Source organism: Chrysochloris asiatica, unplaced genomic scaffold, assembly GCF_000296735.1.
Source record: "Chrysochloris asiatica unplaced genomic scaffold, ChrAsi1.0 scaffold00071, whole genome shotgun sequence".
Lineage (NCBI taxonomy): Eukaryota > Metazoa > Chordata > Mammalia > Afrosoricida > Chrysochloridae > Chrysochloris > Chrysochloris asiatica.
The window spans coordinates 9,882,547-9,894,117 of NW_006408589.1; the positions used below are offsets into that span (position 1 = coordinate 9,882,547).

Here is an 11,571-nt window from a genome sequence, read left to right on the forward strand (position 1 = left end):
CTCCTAGATATACAAGAACCAAATGGGTAACAACAATAGATACAATCATTTCCCCAGCTACTGTAAGAACAATAATCAATACATTACATTTGCATCTCTAAGGCGATTATAGTATATCGTGATATACTCAACAACCTAGCTATTACTGAAATAGCTTAAATCAGAGAGACCAGCCTGGCACTCCCAAAGTGAATTCTCTTTTGGGATCAGTGTTTTAAAACGTTTTTTTAAAAATTAGTTTCCAACACTTAAATATCAAGACATGTCGCATGAAGTATAGAATTTTCAATGTCACTTCAGTAGAAATTCTGGCAACATCATGGGTCAAGTGTACATGGCATTATCAGTCACAGCTGAGTAGCAGTTTACCTTTTTAGAAAATAGTGCACCTACCGGCTACACTTATTTGTTCATTCCACAAGCATTTATTGGGCACCTACTGCATGCCATGCATTGTTGTAGGTCCTTGAGCTACAACCAGAAATAAAAAAAGAAAAAATCCTTTTTCTACTGGAGCTCAAATTCTCACAGGGAGAATAAGCAAATTAATTTACATACGAAAAATAAACAAAAGGGTTGAGAGTGAAAAATAGAAAGGTACCAGTTTTTTGGATAGCATGATTGGGACAGAGAAAGCTTCTATGATAAGGTGGTATCTAGGTCAAGATCTGATTAAAATAAGGACACATTCACAGTCACTTGAGGGAAAGCCAAGTCAGGCCAAAGGAACAGCAAATCGAATCACGCTTTGTGTGAGTGTGGAGCAACATGAATGAGGCCACTTCAGGCCCTGGGAAAGGTCTGGATTTTATTATGAGTGAATCTGAGCAGAAGAGTTACCTGGTTGGACATACACTCATCTATGATGGTGGCTGGCTCCTGTAGGCATTTGCATATTTGGCCCATTCTTTAAAGCAAGATGGACAGAGGTTATGGTGTTAGAGATGAACTCTGAGTCTGGGGCAGGGTTCACCTGAGCTACAGGATATAGTGTTTGTACTGAAAAATAACCCAAAGTTTAGCAGATATCTTGCATTAACTGGTTTCTATGGGCAGAAGTAACGCTCAATGAAGTCACTTAGAAAACCAAGCTCACAGGACCCTAAGACTAGGTACTACTTGACTCCAAGCCAAAAGGAAAGACTCCTGGTAGATTTGCATCTGGGACATTGTGCCTTGTGCTCATGAAAAACAACAACAACAACAACATGTTCACTCACTGGTCCCTTTTTACCATTCCACCTCTACTGGTGTGATCAACTTGCTAGACAAATTCCAAGTCTTATTTCCTTTCAGCAGCTTGAGTAACTACCATATTGTCCCATCTCAAATAGGAAAAAATTGACTCCTGAACTCGAAAACAAAGCAGTGATTGGTTATTGATATGATTTGGTCTTTCCGAACATCCATTCCTTGACCCTGAAGAGTTCTAGACATTTGGCAAGAGAAAACAATTTACTTACAATCAGAAGGTGATCCCGGCCCATAGTGATGACCATTCGGTTCACTGTGCGAAGCAACTGGACCATGATCTCTTGGATGTGGTGGTAGGTGAAGGCCTGTAACAAAATTGGAGACATCGTATGATAACCTGGACACCGTACCTCTGCAACTCTTCCAAAGAACATGACAATAGTGATCACACATGATGATCGCCAAGACCAGTGTACCCCCTATGACAACCTTAGAACCATTATCCCCAGAAGCAGCAGTAGTACCAACTCTATCTATCTTAGAGTTTTGTCTTTTAATGTAGCCAATGGAAGAAAAACAGATTTACAGTTGGTGGAGGCCAAGGAAAAGAAAGAGGGCTTTAAAGACATCCTCAGCCTCTGGGATCTTAAAAGCTCACCAGCAGTCATTTAATGTGCACCTATTGGTCTCACCATGTGTGGGAGAAAGAAGAGTGATAAGAACTGACGATGCTTGGAATCAGTAAGTCCAGTAGACTAATAGAACATGTGAACATCAGTCTCTAAGCCTCTGAGACAAGAAGAACTAGAGGGTGTCTGGTTACCACTACCAACTGCTCTGAAAGGTCAATTAGAAGATTCCAGATAGAGTGGAGTAGGGGGAAATGTAAAACAAAATTCAAAAATATTTTTTTTAAAAAGAGTGGAATTCGTAGTCAGAAAGAGACTGAAAGAACCTGAGATTATGGCCCTTAACCACCCTTCAGGACTGCAAAGGAACCAACACTAGCCCAATTTTCAGCCAAGCAGTAGACAGGTATATGGGGGTACAACAACACTGGACAAGTATGCTCACCATGAAAAGGTCAATCATTCAAAATGAAAAGAGCAGCATTTACCTTAGGACAAAGTTGAGAAAGGATGGGAAGGTGGGTGGAATGGATATAGGAACCACAGGAGAAAGTGGAATAACTGTTTTTGCATGGAGGGGAATGTAATCATTGAGATGAAAAAGTATATGACTTTAGATCCAGAAACGGAGAGCAACTGTGTGCTGAAGACTGGGGGGAAGAGGGGAGCATGGAGGGCAGGCTTGCAGGTTGATGATGATGCATGGAGGGGATTGTAACCATGGCAATGAAATGATATACGATAGAATGAATGTAAAACTAATATTTTCCCATGTAAACTATCATACAATTCTAAATAAAACATCAAGAAGAAGAAAAAAAAGAAGTGAGGGCATATACACAAGGACACCCACACTTACAGATAATACACACTTGACCTGGCTTCAAGGGCTGATGATCAGAACTCAACTAGAAGAAGAAAGAAAAGGAAAAAAGGAATAATCTGATACAATTTTGATGAACTTGACCTACAAGTTGAACTATGGATGCAGCAGCTCAAAAGAGGAAACAAATATTTACAGCAAGGATCATTCCCACCCTCTTGATAACACAGGATAGATTTGGACATTGGCTACCAAAGTGAGGGGGGCTACAAAGGCAAGAAGTAATTGCCTTACAAACTTTCAAGAGGGAGCCTAGATCCAGAGGATGCGGAGGAAGGTAGAATTTCCACTGAGTAGTATTCAACCTGTCTGGGTAGGGCTGATGAAAGAAGATGGGGATAAAACTCTTGTGGTACAATAGTGAATAAGTGCTATCAGGACTGACTGTGAGGGTTGGAAATGTAAAGGTAGATGTTTTGTAGCAAAAGGAGGGGAGTGGTTGACTTTGCATTCCAGGAGCAGTGGTCCCTGGGACCATTAAGGGAGAAGAGCGGAGTGCGGGACCCTACCCAGAGAAACAGTGACACCAGAGATGGAGGCAGAGACAATGATGTGAAGAGATGGAGTGGCTGGGGACCTTAGACCTAGAGAGGAAGAGGGGCTGTGTGCTGATGACCGAGGAGCAGGCTTGTAGGGTATACCCTTTGGTTGGTTGATGATGCATGGAGGGGATTGTAACCATGGCAATGAAACGATACACAATAGGATGAATGTAAAGCTAATATTCTCCCATGTAAACTATCACATAAGTCACAATAAACATTAAAAAAAAACCAAAAGCGTATCAGAAAAAAAAAAAAAGTGTATGACATGTTGAATGTAAAACTCATGATCTTGTCTGCAAACCCTCACACTTTACAATGAAAAAAAATTAAATTTAAATTTTTTCAGTGGTTATCAAATCAAATCATATGCATGTGAAAGCTGGACAGTGACAAATCAAATCATATATATGCAAAAGCTGGACAGTGAATAAGGAAGACTGTAGAAGAATTGATGTTTTTGAGTTACGGTGTTGGAGGAGAATACTGAAAGTACCATGGGCTGCCTAAAGAACCAATAGATCCATTTTGGAAGAAGTGCAGCCAGAGTGCTCCCTGGAGGCCAAGATAGCCAAACTCCGTCTTTCATACTTGGGGTATATTGTCAGGTGGGACCAGTTGCTGGAGATGGATATCATGTTTGGTAAGGTGGGGGTGGTCAGAGAAAAAAAGGAAGACCCCCAGCGAGGTGATAGCATTGATGGACTCAAGCGTGGCAACAGTAGTGAGGTTGGCCAAGGTTCAGGCAGTGTTTCATTCTGCTGTGCATAAGGTCACTATGAGTCAGTGCCAACTCGATGGCACCTAACAAAAACAACAATCAAATCCAAAGATTAATAACCTGGAGTTTCCTTTCTCTCTCTGTCCCAGACTCATCTCCTGCACTTTGGCAAACTCCTGATATTTAAGCTCTTTAGAATCTACCAGCAGCCTGTATGCCCCCAATGCATCCATTAGGGAGTAGGTTTCACAGAATCAAATTCTCATGCTCCACTAAGTCCAACCAGACCTCAGTCTTTTACTAGCTTTGAGCTCCTCCACTATCCATTCCTCTCCTCAGGTATGGGGTTTCCTTCCTGGTGCTCAAGGGCTAAGGACAACATCCCCCTTCACTTCTTGGCTGCAACATAATCTTTCTCCTGATTTACGCCTCCTTTTTCCCTCCAAACCTTTTTCTTTTCTTTGCTGAATTATAAACTTCATGAATCCCTAGGTGGTGTAAATAGATAAGTGCTTGATTACCAGCCAAACAGTAGGCAATCTGAACTCACCTAAAGGCATTACCTTAGAAGACAGGCTGAGCGATCTACTTCTAAAAGGTCAAAACCTTGCAAACATTGTGGAGTATAGTTCTACTCTGACACACAGGGAGTCACGCTGGGTCTGATTTGCCTCAACAGCAACTAACAGTAACAGGATTTCTTGCATTATGTGAATGAGATGTTTATGATGATAAGCATAATAATGGATATCATTTTCTGAGTGCCTGATACCCTGCTAGACACGTTATCACATTTCCCAACAAGATGGGTGGCATTAACTCAGTTCTCCAGGATTACCCAGCTAGGCAGTCAAGGAAGAAGGATTAAAACACTCAATCTGATTCCAGAGCCTGATCTTTGCCCAAATTCCCAAAGGCAGCTTAGAGCACAAATACAGATCTCTGGTCCTTACTTTGGGACCTCATCAACCTCCTTCTTATGTGTTATTGTAGACAGACTCTGCCACCTACCAAGACAGTATGTAGTCAAGCCTTCCCTGACTTCAAATCTTTCCCTTTTAAAAAATCTTCAGTGCAATGCATTCATTACTCCCTTATCTGCTCTCCATTCCTCTGCAATTTTATCCGCCTAGATCCATTTGATGTTATTTCCCCTCTTAGGATTGTACCTCTTCCCTTACAAACAGAATTATTAAAACCCCTTTTTTTCTTGACCTCCTGCCCACCCTGCTTTTTTTTAAAAATAACCACTTCTTCTTAGTCCAAAGAACAGCAATTAGACTGCTCGGGAAGTTTGGTATTTAAAAGTGGCAAACTGTCTAATTCAATTCATTGCACTCTGAAAACTCCCAATAGAGGATGTTGTGCAGCAGAATTTTATAGGATCAGACAGAACTGAGTTTGAATCCCAACTCTGCTAATTCAAACTGTGTGACCTTGAGCAGGTTACTTCTGAGTTTCAGTATCTTTCCTTGGTAAATATAGCAAACAATACAAATTTCAAAGTACTGTTTGAGGAATAAACAAGACAGTGCAGGTAAAGCCCTCCATCGTAAGGGTTGGCGCATAGTAAGCTCTCAATAAATGGTGGTTGCAACTCCTATTCCCCTGGGTGTGCATCAGCATTCCTGGCTGGACTTGAAGATTCCTGGCACGTAGCAGAGAGTGCAGTACAAGGCAATGCATAATCCAAACTCTCGGTGATATCGAAATGTCACCCAAAGAATGTATAGCATCTATGCAAATGGAAAACTTTCAAGATGATAAACCTGTGCTAAGCAGTAAAAGTGCAGCCACAAATCACATCCTGTTAATTGCTCCAGTGCCAGGCAAGTGGAGGGAAATGCTCAGCAAGTGTGCTTCCAGACTCGAACTAAACCGTGGCTTGTAATTGAAATGACAAAATCAGTCTTCCTATTATGGCTCTGGCAAAGAAATTAATCCATCCAACCTAAACACACTGCAAATTGTAGTGATTTTTTTTTTTCTTTTAATAATTATAGGCTGTTAGATCTGAAAGGGACTTGGAGTCCTTTCTTGAACTGAAATTGTATGCACAAGCCCAATGCATAAGACAGTAGAAGTGGAGCTGGAGATGTAGGAGTGTGTAGGCAGCCAGTCCTGTTCTCTTGGCTCACCCTGGACCCGTGGAAGCCCAAAGATGTTCTGGAATGGAATTTAAAATGACCAATCTCCTATGTTATTTCTAGAATAGTAACAGACATCCCCTACATGAGATGTTTCTTAATGATAATACAAACTATAGCATTTCACAACACTGAATCAAATCATGCTAAAGATGTTCCCTTTATTCACATTTCTTTCAATCCTTCTTATTACATTGAGTAATTACATGTCTATAAACTTCTGTAGTACATGCTACACTCTTTTTTGTTTTAAACAGAGATAAGCCTAATGTCAGAGCAGACAGTAGACAACAGTATCCAGTAAGAACTTAGTAACATTACTTTATTCTCATTGTGCTAATTTTGAAGGTCAGTTATATATATGACAAGTGTGCAGAAAACAAACTTGGAAATAAAATGAAGATCACATGGTTTTTCCCTCTCTTTTAAATTTGGTTATGGTAAACCATGTAACAGACACACACAAAAAAACTGCTATCTCAACCAGACTTCCGTGTACAAATTAGTGACAAATATGAGTCAAAATTAACTCATGTTATGCAATTGTCACTACTATTCACATCTCAAATAACTTGATCACCCCTAACAATAACCCACATCTAAACCCAAACCATTGTTGTCAAGTTGATTCCTACTCATGGCAGAAAATACTGCACTCCACAAGGCATTCAATGACTGTACTCTTAAAAAGCTCTGGCAGCAGAATGGTTATGAGTTGGGCTGCTAACCTCAAGGTCAGCAGTTCAAAACTACCAGCTGTTCCATGGGAGAAAGATGAGACTTTCTGGTCCCGAAAAGATTTACAGCCTCGGAAACCCTATACTGGGTTGCTATGAGTCAGAACCGACTCAAAGGCACACAACTAACCAACCAACCAACTCTTACGGAAATGAAACACGGGATCTTTCTTGCAGGGCTCAGATGAGTGGATTCAAATCACTAACATTTTATAAAGACAGAAACAGAAACTCCAGAAAAGTAACTCCTCAAGGTCATATTGAATTCCCAGACTTCCGATTCAAACTCAAGTCTGCTTGATCCCATAATACTCTGCTATACAACTTATTTAGTTGGGAGCTTTCAGACTGAAATGACTAATTGAACTTTAGTATCTTTTCACATGCTTATGGATCAAGCTAAAATATGACCTTGAACAAATCCCACCTGAATTTAGAGACCATCTCAAGAACAGATTTAATGCATTAGACACTAATGACAGAAGACCAAAAGAATTGTAGGATGACATCAAGAGCATTATACAGGAAGAAAGCAAAAAGTCATTAAAAAGACAAGAAAGAAAGAAAAGATCAAAATGGATTATCAGAAGAGACTCTGAAACTTGTTGTCCAGTGTAGAGATTCTAAAGCCAATGGAAGAATTGAAGAATAAAAGTGTTGAGTGGAAAATTTCAAAGGGCAGCTAGAGAAGACAAAGTCAACTATTCTAATGAAATGTGCAAAGGTCTGGAGTTAGAAAGCCAAAAGAAGAACAAACTCAGCATTTCTCATGCTGAAAGAACTGAAGAAAAAATCCAAGCCTCAACTTCATCTATGCCAAGAAATTTTGAAGACAGTTACATGCCCAGCTAATTGGAAGAGATCCATGTTTGTACCTACTCCAAAAAAAGGTGACCCACAGATTGTGGAGGTCACTGAGTAATATCACTAATATCACAAGAAAGTAAAATTTTGCTGAAGGAAATTCAAAACTGGCTGCAACAGTGCATCGATAAGTAATTGCCAGAAACTCAAGCCAGATTCAGAAGACGACGTGGAACTAGGTGCTCATGTTAGATGGATCTTGTCTGAAAGTAAAGAATGTTAAAAAACATATTTACATGTGCTTTATTGACTATGTAAAAGCTTTTGATTGTGTGGGTCATGACAAGCTATGAATAACATTATGAAGACAATGGGTATTCCAGAACACATCATTGTGTTCTAGAGGAACCTGTACACAGACCAAGAAACAGTTCTGACAGAACAAGGGAATAATGAATAGTTTAAAATCAGAAAAGGTGTGAACCAGGGATGTATTTTTTCACCATATTTATCCAATCTTCATGCTGAGCAAATAGCTGGAGATGCTGGATTATATGACAAAGAACATGGCATCAGGACTGGAGGAAGACTCATTAACAACCTGCGATCTCCAGATAATATACATCCTTGCTTTCTGAAAGCAAAGAGGACTTAAAATATTTACTGATGAGGATCAAAGAAATAAATTGCATCTCAATGTAAAGAAAACAAAAATCTTCACAACTTGATCAATAAATAATATCATGATAATTGGAGAAAAGATTGAAGTTCTTAAATATTTCATTTTGCTTGAATCTACAATGACCACTCATGGAAACAGCAGTCAAGAGACCAAATGACATGTTGCGTTAGGCAAATCTGCTGCACAAAACTTCTTGAAAGGGTTCAAGAGCAAAGATTTGAGGACTGGTTGAGGACTAAGGTGTGTCTGAACCAAGTTTGAGGACCAAGGTGTGTCTGAATCAAATCATGGTATTTTCAATAGTCTCATATGCATGCAAAAGTTAGACAATAAGGAAGACTGTAGAAGAACTGTTTCATTTGATTTACAGTGTTGGAGAATAACACTGAAAGTACCAACATGTGTTAGAACAAGTACAGTCAGAATGCTCCTAAGAAGTTAAGATGGCAAGACTTCGTCTCTCATACTTCAAACATATTATCAGGAGGGACCACTCCCTGGAGAAGGACATTATGCTTGGTAAAGTGAAGGGTCAGCAAAAAAGAGGAAGACATCTCACCCCCAACAAGATGGATTGGCACAGTAACAGTAATTATGAGGATGAAGCAGGACCAGGCAGTGTTTCATTCTTTTGTGCATAGGGGTTGTATGAGTGGGAGCCAACTTGATGGCGCCTAACAAGGATAACATTGATCATTTGAATATCTTCTTTGGAAAAAGGTTTATTCCAGTAGGTTACCTTTAAAACTGAAGTTTAAGTGTGTGTGTGTTTTTGCGTTATAGGAGTTTATTTATATTCTTTCTGGATGTTGTTGTTGTTAGATGCTATCAAGTTGGTTCTGACTTATGGGAACCTAAGAATAAGAGTGCAAGCATGGCCAGGTACTGTCTTCTTCACAATCATTGCTGTGTTTGAGTCCACTGCTGCGCCACTGTGTCAATTCATCTAACTGAGAGTCTTCCTCTGAAGAATGAAATCTTATGAAATTTATAATTTGCAAATATTTTCTACCATTTTTTAAGGCTGTCCCTTTACTTTCTTGGTAAAGTTCTTTGATGTGCAGAAGTTTTTAATTTGATAAAGTCCTATTTTTAAAATTTTGTTATTTATGTTTTTAGTGTCATATCTTAAGAATCCATTGTCAAAAACAAAGTCTTGAAGATTTACCCCTATGTTTTCTTTTAAGAGTTCTAAAAATTTAGTTCTTATAGACTGTGGAAATAATCAGACAATTTCATTAATAACATATATAAGTAAAATTTTGCTAAAGATAATTCGAAACAGCTGCAATAGTACATTGACATGGAACTGACAGAGGTTCAAGCCAGATTCAGAAGAGGACATGGAATGAGGGATATCATTTCTGATATCAGATGGATCTTGGATAAAAGCAGAGAATACCAGAAAGATGTTTACCTTTGCTTTATTGACTATGTAAAGACTTGCCTATGTGGATCATGACAAGCTATGGACAACATTGTGGGGAATGAGTATTCTGGAATATTTAATTGTGTTCATGAGGAACCTGTTTATAGACCAAGAGGCAGTCGTTCAAACAGAACAAGGGGACAGTGAATAGTTTATAATCAGGAAAAGTGTGCACCAGGGTTGTATTCTCTCACTATACTTACTCAGTTTGTATTCTGAGCAAATAATCCGAGAAGATGGATAATATGAGGAAGAACATGGCATCAGATTTGGAGGAAGACTCATTAAAAAACCTGCCAAACGCAGGTGATATAACTTTGCTAGCTGAAAGTGAAGAGGACTTAAAATACTTACTGATGAAGATCAAAGACTAAAGCCTTCAGTATGGGTTGCACCTCAATGTAAAGAAAACAAAAATCCTCACCACTGGACCAATAAATAACATCCTGATAAATGGAGAAAAGATTGAAGTTTTCAAAGACTTCATTTTGCTTGGATCCACCATCAACACTCATGGAAGCAGCCATCAAGACATCAACTGACATATTGCATTAGGCAAATCTGCTGCACAAGACCTATTTAAAGTGTTCAAAAGTAAAGATGTGTTCAAAAGTAAAGATGTCAGTCTGAGGACTGAGGTGTGTCTCAACCAAGCCATGGTATTTTCAATAGCCTCATATGCATGTGAAAGTTGGACAGTGAATTAGGACGACCACAGTAGAATTGATGAATTTAGTTATGGTGTTGGAGGAGAATATTAAAGGTACCATGAATTTCCAGAACAACAAACAAATCTGTGTTGGAGAAAGTACAACCAGAATGCTCCTTAGAAGCCAAGATGGCCAGACTTGGTCTTCTACACTTTGGACATTTTGTCAGGAGAGACCAGTCCCTTGAAAAGGGTATCATGCTTGGTAAACTGGAGTGACAGTGAAAAAGAGGGAGACCTCCATCAAGATGGATTGGCACAATGGCAGCAGCAATAGACTCAAGGAAAACAGCAATTGTGAGGATGGCACAGGACCGGGCACTATTTCATTCTGTTTATATATAGGGTTGCTATGGGTGAGAACTGACTCGGTGTCACCTAACAACAACACAACATTTGATCTATTTTGAGTTAGGTTTCTTATATGGTATAAGTTATGGGTCAAATTTCATTCTTTTGCATGTGCAGCTCAAGTTGTCCAGCAACATTTATTATACATACTATTATTTTCTCGTTTAGTTTGGAGAGACTCAAATATCAATATATGGAAATATTTCTGCTTGAGTTGGTCGGATTCCACAAATAAAAATTCTCTGATCTTCTGGATCTCTTCAGGGATTATAGCCTGGCTAGGAGTTGAATGAAAGGAAAGGATTGGAGTTTTCATCAGCCAGCATGAATGCTTTTATTAAGCTTACTTTTAGTACACTTGAGTCTGGGGGCTGCTAGCACTGGCCCTACCCTTTACTTTATCCTCTTTATTTAATAATTTTCATCCGATTTTGTTGCATGGAGTCAGATGCTTCTTAAACAGACTTGTCATTAATCCTCGCTTTGTGAACTTCTCACCCTCAGTGCCAACTCCAGGGACTCCAATTCTTAAACCTGAGGTGCAATCATTGCTTTAGATTGAATCAGATCTTGGATTTCCCCACTCCTGGCCTGGGGCTTATACTGTCAGAAATGTTTAGGTGATAGCAGTGTGAGGCTTGGAACCCACATCTTCTTTTTCTTTTTATTGTATCATACTGCCACTGACTCAATTTGCTCAACTCTTTTATTTATCAGTTTCTACCAGGCCTTCCTTGAAGATG

General features: G+C 39.3%; 1 protein-coding gene across 1 annotated transcript in view; it reads right to left on the reverse strand.

Annotated features, from left to right (window-relative positions):
* Nucleotides 1-11,571, reverse strand: part of DOCK2 (dedicator of cytokinesis 2) — a 658,261-nt gene that overhangs the window by 355,220 nt on the left and 291,470 nt on the right. Inside the window, exon 27 of the mRNA XM_006864832.1 lies at nt 1,464-1,559. Within this exon, the coding sequence (XP_006864894.1) occupies nt 1,464-1,559 (96 nt within the window). The remainder of the gene's footprint in view (nt 1-1,463; nt 1,560-11,571) is intronic.